At 42.3% G+C, this 15,575-nt stretch overlaps 1 protein-coding gene and 2 long non-coding RNA genes across 6 annotated transcripts in view; 1 reads left to right on the forward strand and 2 right to left on the reverse strand.

Moving 5' to 3' along the window:
- LOC144292982 (uncharacterized) overlaps positions 1-15,575 on the reverse strand; it is a 38,473-nt gene that overhangs the window by 19,241 nt on the left and 3,657 nt on the right. Inside the window, exon 1 of one of the 3 annotated variants that reach the window (XR_013360410.1) lies at positions 14,616-15,406. The exons of 1 other annotated variant lie outside the window; for it this stretch is intronic. This is a non-coding gene — a long non-coding RNA (uncharacterized LOC144292982). Of the gene's footprint in view, positions 1-14,615; positions 15,407-15,575 lie in introns of those variants that run through there. One more of the 3 variants, XR_013360411.1, reaches the window with a different exon arrangement.
- Positions 1-15,575, forward strand: part of HBP1 (HMG-box transcription factor 1) — a 28,515-nt gene that overhangs the window by 5,636 nt on the left and 7,304 nt on the right. For both annotated transcript variants that reach the window (XM_077864024.1, XM_077864025.1), the window contains exons 2-8: positions 3,259-3,442; positions 5,664-5,892; positions 8,685-8,820; positions 9,193-9,304; positions 9,389-9,501; positions 11,697-11,853; positions 12,563-12,707. In XM_077864024.1, coding sequence (XP_077720150.1) covers positions 3,259-3,442; positions 5,664-5,892; positions 8,685-8,820; positions 9,193-9,304; positions 9,389-9,501; positions 11,697-11,853; positions 12,563-12,707 — 1,076 coding nt within the window. The remainder of the gene's footprint in view (positions 1-3,258; positions 3,443-5,663; positions 5,893-8,684; positions 8,821-9,192; positions 9,305-9,388; positions 9,502-11,696; positions 11,854-12,562; positions 12,708-15,575) is intronic.
- LOC144292986 (uncharacterized) lies at positions 6,088-13,866 on the reverse strand. Its single transcript, XR_013360421.1, has 2 exons — positions 10,076-13,866; positions 6,088-9,297 (listed from the first exon to the last, which is right to left on the reverse strand). It is a non-coding gene; the product is annotated as an uncharacterized LOC144292986 (long non-coding RNA).

The following is a 15,575-nucleotide window of genomic DNA, read 5'->3' on the forward strand; positions in this document are numbered from 1 at the left end:
ACCAGTTTTGTAGGAGATTATTATACTCCAGCAGATTTGCCCTTAGCTGTATGATAAGACTGTGCTTAATTGATATATAATAAATTCTACTAAACTGAAAAAGTGTTCATTTTTTATAAATGCCTTGGACATCTTTTTTTTTTGTTTTGTTTTGTTTTTTGTGTGTGTGTGTTTTTTTTGTTTTTTTGGGTTTTTTTTTTGACATCTTTTAGATAAACTGTTACTTGCCTGAAATAATGGCATGATCTGTGGTTTTTATTGAGAGGTGTTGGATAACGTGTCATATTTCCCAGGGAAATTACTGAAGCTGAATAAACTAGCTGCCTGGTCTCCTATCATTAACTATTTTCAGTAACTGCTCTATTTAGGACGTTAAGTGCCCAGAGGACGTATAAAGTTGCCCTGTGTCAGCCTAGGGATAAAACATTTTGTGAAGTCATTTTACATTTTTTTCACTTACTGTGTCTCAGTTCATCCTCACAACCCCTCTAAGAGGAAAGTAGAGCAGCTGTTTTACAGATGAAGATACCGAGTGAGCAGCTTACTCACTTAGGTCAGATAGTGAGTGATTAAGCTAGAATCAAAACTCATGATTTCTTACATCTGACCCAGTGCCCTTTTCACTACTCTGTAGAACATCTTAGATTGAGTAAGACTCTAGAGCAAGCCTAGGATATGGGTCATTTTTGAGGGGTGCAGGCAAGAAAGCACTTGAAATAGAATGTTAGAAATAAAGTAAGGCAATAGGCAGTTTGGCTGCATGTGTCAGGAACCATAAGATGTTTAATTGCCATTCACCTACTGATGTGTAGCTAGAAATCTAAAAAAAAAAAAAAAAAATCTGATATAAGCAGATACTAAAAAAGAAACTTAAACTGTCATTGAGAAGAGTGAAAACCTGGGAACAGCATGTTTAGCACTAAGAGGGATAAGGAAAATTTGGTATATCTTAATGATGTATATTATGGATTTATTTAAAATAGATACCTAAGAAAAATTAGTGACCTAGGAAAATGCTTATGAACAAAGAATCAATTATATATAGTGCAAAGTATGAAGGAAAATATATTATCATAGGTGTCTATATAAAAAAGAGATTGGATTATAAAACAGTACACCAAAGTGTTAGCAATATCTAAATCTGGTTGGTGGGATTAGAAGTCATTATTCCTGGGCGCCCAGGTGGCTCAGGCGGTTTGTCTCACTCTTGATTTTGGCTCTGGTCATAATCTCAGGGTCCTGAGATAAGTTCCCTCTTGGGCTCTGCACTCCGTGGGGAATCTGCTTGAGATTCTTTCCCTCCACTCATGCCCCCGACTTGTGCCCTCTTTCTCTCTCTCTCTAAATCATTTTTTTTTAAGTCATTATTTTTTTTTTTAAAATGCCTCTTTCCCCCTCCACAGTGATTATGTATTACACAGTTAGGAAAACATATTTCATAATAAAAAGATCATGAAAAAGCCTTTGTAGAAAAATATTTGTCAGTGTTGCCAGTGTTTGTTGGTGATCATGTCATGGCTTAGAAAGTTCTGGTGTAAATACTGACCAGTTAACATCTTTTCACTGCATTTTTGGTCAGTGCAGACTGGAGTACTAGACTTTTAGTGACTTTATTTATTTATTTATTTTTAGTGACTTTAAATTGCAGCACATCTGTCTTATTTTGAGGAAAAACTATGTCATGTTAGATTTCTTGTGTGTATTTCATATTAGCTCATTAGGACTTTTTTTTTAAAAAATGAGATCTGGAGGGCAGGCCTGGTTGCTCAGTGATTTAGCGCTGCCTTCAGCCCAGGGCGTGATCCTGGAGTCCCGGGATTGAGTCCTACGTCGGGCTCCCGGTATGGAGCCTGCTTCTCCCTCTGCCTGTGTCTCTGCCTCTATCTGTCTCTCTGTGTTTCTCATGAATAAATAAATAAAATCTTAAAAAAAATAAAATGAGATCTGGAGTCAAGCCTGAGAAATCAGGGAATCTTCTTGATGCTATTACCTCTGTTAAATAACCAATTTGATCATTGTCCAAAGGCAGAGTGTAAAGGGTATAACCACATTTTACTTTTGTAACAAAATTTAGTTGGTAGACTTGCTTGAGATTATTTTAGGTATATTAATCCTATGTTATTTTCTTCCTTGTGATAACTTTGTAGCCTTAAAAGGAATAGATTTGCTATTTGTTTAAATTTCCTATGATTATTATTCATCTTTCTAGAAATAATATGTTATTCAGAAGGACAGGTCTCTTTATGATGGCTAGGTACCAAATTTTCATAAAGAAACAAAGCATTTTAATTTTTTTGAGAAGGATAATATATGGCCATTTTAAGAAACTCTTCAATGTCTTTCAGAGAATGTTATTTTAAGTGTATTAAACTTTACTTTCAGAAGACGAGAAAACAAAATAACAGTTGGTAAATAGAGAAATTGAAATAGAATCTTCAAAAATGAGAAAAAATGGGCAGCCCGGGTGGCTTCGGTTTAGCGCCGCCTTCAGCCCAGGGTGTGATCCTGGAGACCCGGGATCGAGTCCCACGTCAGGCTTCCTGCATGGAGCCTGCTTCTCCCTCTGCCTATGTCTCTTCCTCTCTTCCTCTCTCCCTCTCTCTCTCTGTCTCTCATGAATAAATAAATAAAATCTTAAAAAAAAGAAAAAATAGAATATTTCCTCAGGGTTTTTTTTTTTATTTCAGGAAAGTTTGTTAAAAATTTTTTTTTAAGATTTATTTATTTATTTATGAGAGAGAGAGAGAGAGAGAGAGAGAGAGGCAGAGACACAGGCAGAGGGAGAAGCAGGCTCCATGCCGGGAGCCCGATGCGGGATTTGATCCCGGGTCTCCAGGATCGCGCCCTGGGCCAAAGGCAGGCGCTAAACCGCTGAGCCACCCAGGGATCCCCGTGTTTTTTTTTTTTTTTTAAATGTGAAGATACAAGTTGAAAAATGGCTTCCTTGGTCTCTATATTTGGGTCTCAGAACTACTAAAGAAATAAAAAAATATATAGCGGTGCTATTATTTTTTTAATAAAAGACTTTTATAAATTTAAGATCTGAATCCTTTGGTATCTAGGTATGATTTAGTGCTGACTACATGGTTGTAGCCCAAGAAATCAGGGAGTCCCTGGTCTGAAGGATTTGAGGGGGATACAGATGGCAACATGATTAAGTTAAAGATACAGCATTCTGAGTCTCTGTTGGATTTAATACTTCTGTAATCTCTGGATCACATGACTTGACATTTTGGTCTTTATTATTTTTATTTGCAGTCGGGGCACCATAACATGGTGTGGGAAGTGAAGACAAATCAGATGCCTAATGCGGTGCAGAAACTCCTACTGGTGATGGACAAGCGAGCGTCAGGAATGAACGACTCACTGGAGCTGCTGCAGTGTAATGAAAACCTGCCGTCCTCACCCGGGTACAACTCCTGTGATGAGCACATGGAGCTTGGTAAACAAAATTAAAAGTTGTTGAGGAATCTGAGATTCATATTTTTATGTTAAGTCAGCTTCTCCACCTCTTAAACTGCTTGAGTACGTGAAGTTTGTGTACCTGAGGAGTTTTCAGTGTTCCATCGTTACTGCTTGTAAAATATTACTTAAAACCAATGTGACTTTGGGCTATTTATGGTTCTCATTGCGACTCATTTACAAATTATCAAACTAAACCACTGTTATGGGTAAAGGTCGGGCTGCACCTCAGGAAAATCCTGTGTGTGACTCGTGACTTTTGAAACACGCATGAGCTTAGTAAATGTTTGGCGTTCCTCTCCTCCATCCCTGACCCCCTCATGGCCGGTTTGTTGCTGTGATGGGTGAGGGACAGTGGACCCTTGAACCTGGGTGATCTGACATCTGTGGTTTTCACCGCCACCAGGCTTCTCCAGGGATGTTCGGCCCATGGCAGTGTGTAGGTTTGTGAACGTAGGACTTGGAATCATATTGCCAGAAGGTTGGTGTTGAAGAGCCCCCCCCGCCACCGAGTGACCTGGACTTGCTGCCCTGCTTCTCAGCTTGGCTCTGTCTGCATTTAGTATGCAGCTTTCCAAGAGGTTCACCACTCCCTCCACCCCCCAGCCCAGATTACCCTCACTTTGCAAATGATGAAGCAAAGGGGACCACGTACTGCAAAGCTCTTTGGGAATTTGGAGATGCTCAGGTCTTGAGACATGGCCTACATAAACGCCAAGGGGTTGCTGGCCCCTGGGAGTCTCACTGAGTGGTGGGTGCTGTGGAGCACAGAGCGCCCGTGTGTCTGGGTGGTCCACTGTCCACCAGGGCACTTTAGTTTCTGGAGGAAATGGAGGCCTAGCAGTTAGGGCCCAGGGGTGCCAAAACTCATACCGCTCCTTACTGCTTCAGTTTTAAAGCAGTTATTTTCCGGAGCTTGAGAGACAAACGGACCCTTTACATACAGAAACTTGAAGTGCTGGCTTGAGAAGGTTGTCAGCGGTGAGGGAAGAGGAAGGGCTCCCCCAGCACGACAGTTACAGGGTGCAGTTAGATGGGGTCGGTATGGTGTTTTTCAGTTGCTTGGTGAAGGAGACACCTTCTCGTCTGTTTTCTGAATGGATGTCCTGAATCAGTCCTTAGAAGTAAGACATTTAATAGGCCGTCCTGAGATATTTGCCCGAACAGGAATTCTGCGTCTGTACCCACATGGTAACAGCTGGCCAGAACTCCCAAGGCTAGAAGGATTTCCTGACTTACATGCTGAGGGGACCCAGGGGATCTGTGGTTTGTTGTAGGTGTTTTACAAAGTTGTTTTAAAGCTGGCAAGATGATTTTTCTCCCCTCCTGTTTATTTTTTTAAATATTTTTTTAGAGCTCAGCCTTCCTCCGTGTTTATAACCATGATGAATGCATGAGCCTTGGAAACAGACCTTTAGGAAAACATAATCAACAGTTACTATTGTAACTGTTCAGAATTTCTCGCTCAAAAGAAATAATTTAGCATAGATTAAGTTGAATAAGTAGCACCTCAGGACACCTGGGTGGCTTTGTGGTTGAGCGTCTGCCTTTGTCTCAGGGCGTGATCCCAGTCCGGGAATCAAGTCCCACATCAGGCTCCCTTCCAGGAGGGTTCTCCCTCTGTCCCTCTGCCTCTCCCTGTGTGTCTCTCACGAATAAATAAATAAATACATCTTTAAAAAACAACAAAAAAAGAATAAGTAGCACCTAAAACTTTATCATATGACCTGTCGATCTCCTCTTTAAAAAGTGTTCCCATTATTGCAGTAACCTTCCATAACGGTAACAAAGTGTCAGAGTAAGTACATCTGTGTATATGTGAGATGCCTTTTTCCTCATTAACACGTTAAGCTGAAAATGTCTTGGTGGTATATGGACTAATCCCAGGTGAACTATAAAAAAAAAAAAAAGAGAAAACACAAACTTTGTTTTTCCGGTCTGAGAACAGGTGTGGTAATTACAAGTCATTAGTACATTTACATCCATTCAGTCTATTTCCCATCAGGCTCTGTTGACCCTTGAATATAGAAGGTGTCATTTTTTAGATTGAACTTTGTTTTATTCAAGAAAACATTTCGAATTTGCATTTTTCTTTTTGCAAAATTAATTAGATTTAAGGACTTCACTTCTAGCTGTAATTATAACATTATTCCCTGTATTAGCAATTTCCTTTTTATAATTTTGAGTATGTTTATTTGCAGATGACCTTCCTGAACTTCAGGCTGTTCAAAGTGATCCTACCCAATCTGCCATATATCAGCTAAGTTCAGATGTTTCACATCAAGAATATCCAAGACCATCTTGGAACCAAAATACCTCAGACATATCAGAAAATACTTACGGTGAAAATGAGGTGGATTGGCTAACAGAATTAGCAAATATCGCCACCAGTCCACAAAGTCCGCTTATGCAGTGCTCATTCTACAACAGGTGGGAACACTGCCTATATTTTTATTGCAAACTTCTATCATTACAAGGAGCTGGGGTTTTTTTTTTTTCCTAGTTTGAAAAGTAATAATGCTATTAACCATTTAATGAGGGGGTTTACTGAAATTAGAATTTAAGTAAAGTCATTAGAATTAAATTTTCTGTTCTGTAATGATTGCAGAGCTTTTTCACCTAATATGATTTCATACTTTTAGAAGTAGATAAAAGTGATCTGAGGACTGCAGAGTCAAAAATATTTGTAAATGTATTAAAGTCATCAAAAAATAAATCCAGACCAAGATACACCTTTATTATATATTTATGATTATAGAATTGAAAATTATACTTGTCTCAGAAACTGTAGGTATAATAAATGTTTTATTTTAAAACTTAACAGCCTGGAGTTTGGCTTCTTTTGGTCTAGGTTTATTTTCTTCCACAGTGTATGTGACCTTATGTTATTTACCTATTAGTGAAAACTATAATTGCTAATGTTAAAATATGGAATTTAATAAAAGTGGACTCCTATTGGAAAAAAAAAAAAAAACACTGTTTCTTATATTCAGACCACAGTTTCCGCAAATGAGTTGTTGTGCTGTGAAAATTGTGGAAGCTTTGAACTAAAATTCCTAGAGACCTAAGTGGATAACTTTTCATTAATTATCCCTAAAATTAGAAAATTAAGTAAAAAGACCTAGCTAAATATGATAGTTTGTAGAGGACACAATTGCCCATATTTCTACTCAGGTGGGTAGACAGACTGTAGTCCATTCAAGATGATAGAGGAATAATTGAATTTTGGTAGTGCTTCTAACTTACTGTAGTTCTTTGCTACAAAATAAACTTTAATATGTGAAGCCCTGGTTTTCTTGCACCCCATGAAATTATGTTTTCCTTCTGTTCAGGATATTGGTCTTGATTAGGGCAAATTTAGTTTAGTTAACTGAATCTTTCAGTTTAATTCATGAAAATTTCCCAGAAAGAAAAAGTGTCAAAAAGCTAAAAATTCATGTACAATTAAAAAAAGCAGACTCTGATTTTTCAGTTGGACTTTCTTTTTCCTAGTTTAGAGATAACATTTTTTTAGCACAAACTTAAGAGAATTAATAATGTAGTTCATGGAAAGTTGAGTAGAGCCTCAGAAAGGTAATTGATATAAAAACATAACTAAAGGAGTATCTCCCTGAAGATATAAACGTATTCTGCAGCATTTTCTGCGCTTCTCTCCTTACTAGGAGAGTCCAGGAGTCCTGCTCTGCTGTCTCGCCTGTCTGCTGACACTGTCAGGGGCTGCTCATTGCAACTTCTCGTAGCATGTTAAATGGATTTAGTGAGCTCTGGATGTCTGAGGTTGTAACTGTGCAGTACCAAGGGGCTGAGGACAGGTCCAGTTTATATTACCCCTGCGCAGGTAGAGGGACAGAGGAGACCAGTGGTGTTGGTTGCAGACATGTTTGGCATGTTAATTTTTACAGAAAATTTAGACTGTATTTGTTTCAGAATGTTATGTTGTTACTTCTCCTTAAGTGGTTCAACAGAAGAATAAATAAACCCCTTTTCTTTAATTAGTCGGGAAGCCAGGGTATACTTGAGGATGTTTTAGCAGTTTGGCCATTCTCTAATACTTCATAAAGGTCTAAATGTTTAATAAAAGGAAGAAATGTGGCAAAGATGAAACATTTAATATTCATATTTTGAAATCCAAAATTGGTTGGAAAGTGTGCTAATAAAATCCTTCAAAACTTTTGAGGGGTTTTTATTTAAGAAGTGCTCTGAACATGAAAGCATAGTTCAATAGACCCTTATCAAAAAGTAACTTCTGCAAAGGCATAATGAAAAAGTGTTAATGAGGATAAAATAAAAATTGAGGGGCTAATAAAATTTCTCAGGGAATAAATAAGGGAAGGATTGGAAAATGAGATGCCCCTCCTCCTTTAACTACGAGGGTCAGTACAGACATGCGTACACTTTCCTCTCTTGTGGACCAGATCCCTTCCTAGTTGGCATCTCCGAGAACTGTCCTGATGTGAGGCCTCGGGCGGGTTGGTCTCCTAGAGCCTGTGGTCTTCCTCTCTGCTGCTTTCCCAACTCGTGGGCTCAGTGCGTGGTGCTGCTCACCCTGACTGGACATGCTGCTTACTGGTACCCTGCCCAGGAATCCCTGACCTTTTTAAAAGGTGATCTCAGGGAATAATAACCAGCCTTATGAGTATATGCTTTGCAACAAGTTTGTATCAGAAAACAAGAAGTGGTGTCCAGTTACAAGAAGTTGCAAAGAGGCTGCTTTCTGCTATAGTAAGTTTAAGCATTTTAGCCTTAGGTTGTTCATTTTATCGGCCCAGTGACAGGTGGTTGGTAGATAGAGGGTCCGCGTTGGTCGCATTCAGCTTAGGGCCCCTGTTCATACTGATTGTGTGAAAGTAGGAGAGAAATAGACAGGGAGCCTTGCAGATGATCCTTCGTGAATGAGAATATGCATGTTTATATATACTTACTGATATAAAAATGAGTGAATAAAGGAAAGTATAATTTGGAATTTAAAATACATAAATATGAAAAAAGAATGGTATTTAAAATGTGTGAAGAGGGCTTGGATAAGAAGTTAAGGATAGCATTAAAAAAAAGTTAAGGAGTAGCAGATTGCAAATGAAATCTTGATGTCTTTACTAGTGTTTTTCCGTAGGTGTCTTATATGTGATAACACTGGTATTAGGAATATGAAGTTCTTTTCATCAGAAGGAAAGATCTACTTTAAGGACCTCTGCTTTATGGTTAAAACTGCTTCCTTATTTTAGATCATCTCCTGTACACATCATAGCTACTAGCAAAAGTTTACATTCCTATGCACGCCCTCCACCCGTGTCCTCGTCTAAGAGCGAGCCAGCCTTCCCTCAGCACTGGAAGGAGGAAACAGCAGTCGGACACGAAAGGGTGAGTTTATTCATGAGAGTAAATTGTTACGGAGTTTGCACAACAGTTGAAATATGTTAACTTTCCTTTTCTCAGAAGTACTTTTGAAGCACTTACAGCTGGGAAGTCGTCTCATTGTTCTGCCAGTGGTCTGGATTCGATTTTACTTTACTTACAGCTCTACCAACTGTTGGGAAAGTTTGTTACCAGTGGGAACATGCACTGAACTAAAACTTCTAGAAACTTTAGTTTTCAAAGGAGTATTTTTACCTAAGTTTATAGTGCTTAAAGTTATCTACTTGTGGGGAGAGAGAGCCTGAGGCCTTGAGATAAAGACAGATATGAACAAAATATGTTACAAAATAAAAAAGTTTCTGCTGTTTTTCTCCATAGGCAAATAGTGAGTCAGAATCTGGCATTTTCTGCATGTCCTCCCTCTCCGATGATGATGATTTGGGCTGGTGCAACTCCTGGCCTTCAACCGCCTGGCACTGTTTTCTGAAAGGTGAAAGAATGCTTGAGTTTTTACAGCCGACTTGTGTAGCATGCTAGGCATGTACCTAATATTTGTTTTTGTTTTCTACTTCAGGCACACGACTGTGCTTTCATAAGGGAAGCAATAAGGAATGGCAAGATGTTGAAGATTTTGCTAGAACCGAAGGCTGTGATAATGAGGAAGATCTCCAAGTGGGCACTCACAAGGTTGATTTAAAATTCAGAAAACTGTTCCAAATCTTTCAGAAGGAAACCTAGGCTTATTATGAATCAGTAGGAGTAGTCTCCATTTACTTTGATATTTACGCGACATCTTACATTTTAGGTAGAGGTTTTGTGACTCCGTTCCAGCTTAGCCAGACGGAGAGCGGCAGGGACTTCGGGTTTACCTTTGCAATTATGCTTTCTCACGAGGGAAAGAGATGTATTTCTCAGTTCTTTTTGTACGTTTTAGGTTGGGGGAAACCAAACTGGCATTTGAAATAAAATGAACAAAGGAACCAAGGGTTTATCTTAGGTAATTTGCAAAGTGGTTAATTCCCAAATGGATAATTGAGAGTTGATTATATTGTTACTTTTTAAGTGACACGATAAAATACTGGCATTTTCAAAATCGATAAGCAAAAGCACTAGTAGGAAGCAGTAGGATAAATGTCGGTTGATATCTTTAAAATCTTAATCTTTGAAATCTTTAATTTCTCCGTCTCCGCTGTAGGCGGAGAATTTGGGCATGTGAAGTGTGCCTATTTAAAATTCCTGTTTGGATCCTGCTGTTACTTACTGTTGAGTCTAGAGAAAAATAGTCCTGATTCGACTGCCTTCAGTTTCCCCTTCTTGCTGTTACTCTCTCCTAGGCTGACTTCCGCCTCTACTGCTCTACTCAAGTTGTCTCAAAGGTCGCTAGCTTAATTCTGATTTCTTGAGAGACTTCTTGCTCTGTTTGCCATCCTTGCAACATTTGACACCGTGTGTTGTCTTCTCTTGATTTGTGCAGCATGGCAGGGCTCCGGGTCTCGGCTGTCTCTGTTCCTGCGGCCGGTGCCTTGTCTGCCCATGGCGCTGAGTGTGAGAGAAGGTTCTGCCCCTTGGTGGTGTCTGCGGAGACGCTCAGCAGGGCTCCTCGGTGGGCCTGTGGAAGGCGTTCTGGTCTCGGAGGCGGGAGACCCGGGCTGTTTCTGGTTCTTGCAGACACTCTCTGTGTAACTATGTCGGGCGGATTGTCGACCCCACTCTTCCTGCTAGTTGGCTTCTCGATCTGTAGAATGAGATTGGATTTGTTTGGAGGTCTTGGCAGCTGTAAGAGTGAGAAGATTCTGTAACTTCATTTACACACACACGGCTGTAGGCCTCGCCTGCACGTTGGACATCTGCGCACGAAGATCAGTTCTTTATACTCAGCTGTAGTATAACCCCGACTGGACTCCCCTTCTCCTTCCCCTGCCTGGCCTCCTTTCTCTCCCTTCTAAACACGTTAGCCTTCTTGACTGGCAGAGTAAGAACCAAGAAGTTGACCATTCCCCTCCTCCCTTCAAATCTTGTGGATCGGTTCTATTTCCCTAAAGACGTGTTGCCGTCACGCTTGTCTCCTTCATGCCTTCTTCACGCGCTCGTGTAAGAAGGGCTGTGTACCGAAGCTAGCCGGTGGCGTGCTGGTCTTTGTTTTTCTGTGAATTGAAGGGGGGATCGCGTGGAGGTGATGTGTGTTCAGAACCCAGTACCTGGCATGTGCCGACTGCTTAGTAAGTATTTTTGGGTTAAAATTCCCCCAGTTCTGCGGCTGCGGCACCTGTCAGCGTCAGACTCGGGGGTTTCTCTTGTCGTGTCTGCAAAGACATGAATACCGGAGGCACCTTTTATTGTGCAGACTTTATCATCTTCTTAAAATTGACAGTTGTTGGTGAAAATACTTGCATCGCCCTGCGGTGCCGTCAGAGGAAAGTTTGAGCGCTCCCTCCGTCGCCAAGGCTCCTCTCCTTACGGACCGGCCCCTGCTTGGCAGGCTTCTCTGCCTCCGCTCTCAACTGTCCTGTATGTTTTAGCTGGTTTCCACTGTTCCTGGTACTGAGGCCTGTTCTTCTGCTTTCTGGGTTTCCTTCCTTTAAATCCCAGTCCTGCTGGGAACTGAAAGTCCTTCCTAGTGTCTTATTAGAGTCTATAGCTCCCTTCACTCGAGTCCATTAGTGTCATTTGTCGTTCCCTTGAAGAGCTCGTTCCAGTCTGCTTCCCACTGCGGTGACGCTGGGTGTGCCTTTCTGCAGCACCGGGTGGAGGGTCCGGACTTTACAGACAGAGTGTCCCCGTCTTGTCTGTTTTCACCTTTCCCAGTCTGACGTGTGATAGGAACTTCACTGTGTGTTGAATTAAACATTGCCTGTTTGTTCACTCTCTGCATGTATTTTCAGGGCTATGGTTCTGATGGTCTAAAGTTGTTATCACATGAAGAAAGTGTATCATTTGGCGAGTCTGTACTGAAGTTGACTTTTGATCCTGGTACAGTGGAAGATGGCTTACTTACTGTAGAGTGTAAGCTGGACCACCCTTTCTATGTTAAAAATAAAGGTAGGGCTTCAATTTGAATTTATAGTAACTTTTTAAAGAAAGCTTCTTAAATCTGTAACTGTCTTATGGCATAATTCTTTGATGATTAAGAAAAAAAAACTTGAAGGTCATACTTCTTTCCAGCTAGAGAGAACTACCATAGGACGTGCCGTATCATAAGACCTAATGATGCGTACGTGTCTTAGCAGGAGTCAGGTGGGGCTCTAACTTCCGTGGGTAGGAGCTCTTAGAGTTGGGTAGCACACTATATAAGCAGCTCTCTGTTATCTTGGTATAGTTTGGGGAATGGAGTATTCTGGTAATTGCATTTTGGTTTATGATCACCAAATATGCTATATACCTGAATCACTTTTCCAAAATCTATTATAACAACTCTGTGTTAAAAATAGTAATTCAGAGGCTCTACTCATGGTCTCAGTCATCATCATCTATCACTATCTTGTGAATTGCTGGAAGTGCCGATCGATAGAATCTGTATATTAATCAAATGCTGAATTAAACTAGTTTTGGAGAGCTTTTGCTTGCTTGAAGAAAATACTTGGCCTTGCTTTGTGGCAAAGATAAGGACATGATAAAAATCTGCTGGGACTTAACTAATAACTTTTTGTTTTTAAGGTTCAGAAGTGATAGGTCTCTCATAGAATAAATAATTAGGGTTCCTTCTATCCATCCCCATCCTTTACGTAACTGCTGTTTGATTTAATTTTAGGTTGGTCATCGTTTTATCCAAGCTTGACTGTGGTACAGCATGGCATTCCATGTTGTGAGATTCATATTGGTGATGTATGTCTACCTCCTGGACACCCCGATGCCATTAATTTTGATGATTCAGGTGTTTTTGATACATTTAAAAGGTAATATTGGGTTCTTTTTTTTCCTGTTATGTTTACCTTTGATCTCTGTAATGATTGCTAAGTCAATATTCAGGAGGGTAAACCTACCCTACAAGATTTGAGAATTATTAAAGGACTACTTAGAGGAAGTATATAGACAATTAAAAAATACTAGGTAATTAAAGTAAAATAATAGTTCAAGGGGAGCTTTATACAGAGTAGTCATATAGGAAAACTGTGAGTTCATAAAATATTTGGTTATTAGGTGAGGGAAAATGCTGCATGTTATGTGACCAAGAACTAAACAGATCAGCTTTGGTAGTTTTATAAATAATAAATTTCAGTATCTGGCCAGCGGTTTTCACCAGGCCATAAGTCTCTTAATAGTGGTTTTCTGTTGTTAACTGTTAACCCTTTTCTTTCCTTAACGGTGTCTTTAATATTCATTTCAATCAAGGGCATCAGTTGAGTGAATTAACAAATAGTAAAAATAGCAAAAACTTGACATTTGGAAAACCTTAAAGAGGGAAGTGATTTTTCCTGAGTTCACCTTGCTAGCAAGTGGTAGAACCGAGCAAGTACCCACATGTCCTGACACTCGAGGCTGATCTGATCAGCTCTCTGGCTGTAGCAACTTTTCTGGTGTTAGCACCGAAAGGCCCGCATCTCGGGAAGCTCCGCAGGCCTGGCAGACTGGGGCCGTTGGTTACCTATGCCCAGAAATTACCCAGAGAAAGTCCATCTGTAGGTATTTGGGATTTTAAGACTCATTTTTTCTTTAAGATAATTGTCACATAATAAAATATAACGTTAATATACTTTTATTTCAAAAGGATATGTGAGGCTATTCTTTTTAAAAAGCAACTTAACTTAGCACAGGCCCTGGCACAGGTTATATGCGCAATAAACATCTGCAGATTAAAGTCTAAATGCTATTTGATTATATCCCTCATGAACACTGTTCTTTTAAAAATTATAGAGAAATGAGACAGTTTGAAGGTCCGAACCTCTAAACATTCTTAGGGTGTATAGGTCAGTGATCCTCTCACATTTTGGTGAGCATATTCTAGAGATAGAAGAACTTGGGAAGATGATTTGGCTTTATCCTACATCACTGAATGTCAGTAATAGTTGCACCTAGAGAAGTATGTGTACCCTAGAGAAGTAGATCCTTACACACACGCACCAGGAGACATGTAAATAAGGTCATGGCTGTGTTGCTCAGCATAGTGGGAACATGGGAACGGCACAGTCTTCATCCGCTGCAGTGAACACACAAATTGTGATACAATCATACAATGGAATTCTTTTTACAAGGGGAAGATGAATGAGCCATAGTCATACGTTGTGAACATGGGTCAATTTTCAAAGTAATGTTAAGTAAGATTAGTCTCAGAAATATAAAGTATCATTCCTTTGTTTTTCTGGGATCAGATGTTCTTCAGAGATACACCTAATAAAATGATAAATCTAGTAACATAATTTTTACATAGTATACAGAATACACATTATGCAGTTACGCTGGGGATCCCCAGGACCACCCCAGGTTCAGTGGTATTAGGATGACTCACAGGATTTGGCACGTAGTCACACTTAGGCCTAAGGTTTCTTATAGTGAAAGGATACGAAGCAAAATCACAAAAAGTGAAAGGCGCACGGGGTGAAGGCTTCCAGAACTCTTGTCCCAGTGAAGTCACACAGCACGCTCTGACGTCTCAGCAGGGAGTGGTGCCAACAGGTATGACAGGGCATCTGCCAGGGAAGCTGCTGGACGCCCAGCACCAGGCTTTCCTGGGAGCTTGTCCCGTAGGCTGTTTGCCTTGCACGTACCCAAATCCCACGCTGGTCTTTTCCCCCAGGGGAAAGCAGTGTGCGGGGTAAACCATGTTGTTAGTAGCGCACAGTGTGGGCACCGTGAGCCACTCTTACCTGTTGTGGAAGTGATGAGAATGGTCCTTGGAACCCTACGCAGACGCGGCGGCCGCCTGGTGAGGGTGGCAGGCCGCCTCCCCCGACGTGCTGCCGCTTAGCGCTGCTCGGTTTCTGTTGTGTCCGTGAGTGACTTACTATTTTTTATGATGACGACATTGTAAAAGTAAAGGGGTGACGGGCCGTTCAGGAGGCTGGCTTCCTGGGGTGGCCGAGGAACCCCACGGTGGCGCGCGCAGCTTTCCTTCAGGCGGGGAGGACTCCCCCTGCTCTCCGCGGTGGCGGCTTCCCGTGCGGGGTTCCCGGCGTGGCACGCACCCCCGGGGTGGCCCTGGACCTGGACGGTGCTCGCGTTTTCTTGCGGCGACACGGCGACTCCCGCCTCCCCGCTCCTCACGAGTGGGCGGGGGGCCGCCCCGGGAGAGGCCCTGAAGGTGGGGCGCCGGCTCCCACGCTTTCGGCGGCGCCCGCGGCCGCGGCAGGTTCCGGACGTGCTGCCCGGGGAGGCCGCCAAGGCGGGGAGCAGCGGCCCGGGGCGCCCCGAGGTTCCCAGGAGCGGAGGCCGGAGGCGCCGGCCCTCGTGTGTCGGGCCTTTCTGTGCGGGGACGCAGGCGTCGGGCTCGCTGCCCGGGGGGCGGGGGGGGGGGTCCGCGGTGTGAGGGTCCGGGTCCCGCCGTCGCTGCGGGGTCACTGAGGCTCCGCCCTTCGCGCTTCGCGGAGCCGCCAAGTCGTGCCCCGGGGGCGGGGCGGGGCGGGCTCGGCCCCAGGAAGGTCTCGCAGGGTCACGCCCTCCAGAACTTACCTTTGTACCTTTTCAGTTAGTCGCCAAGTATCAGAGAGCCCGACGTGGGTGCCAGGGACCCAGGGTGCCCGCGGCGGGAGGGCGCCGGGCCCCACCGAGCTTCGAGCTTCGGGTGGGCCGGGGCCGGGGCCGGGGCCGGGGGCGGGGCCGGGGGCGGG

The sequence above is a fragment of the Canis aureus genome, chromosome 21 (genome assembly GCF_053574225.1).
Source record: "Canis aureus isolate CA01 chromosome 21, VMU_Caureus_v.1.0, whole genome shotgun sequence".
NCBI classification, from domain to species: domain Eukaryota; kingdom Metazoa; phylum Chordata; class Mammalia; order Carnivora; family Canidae; genus Canis; species Canis aureus.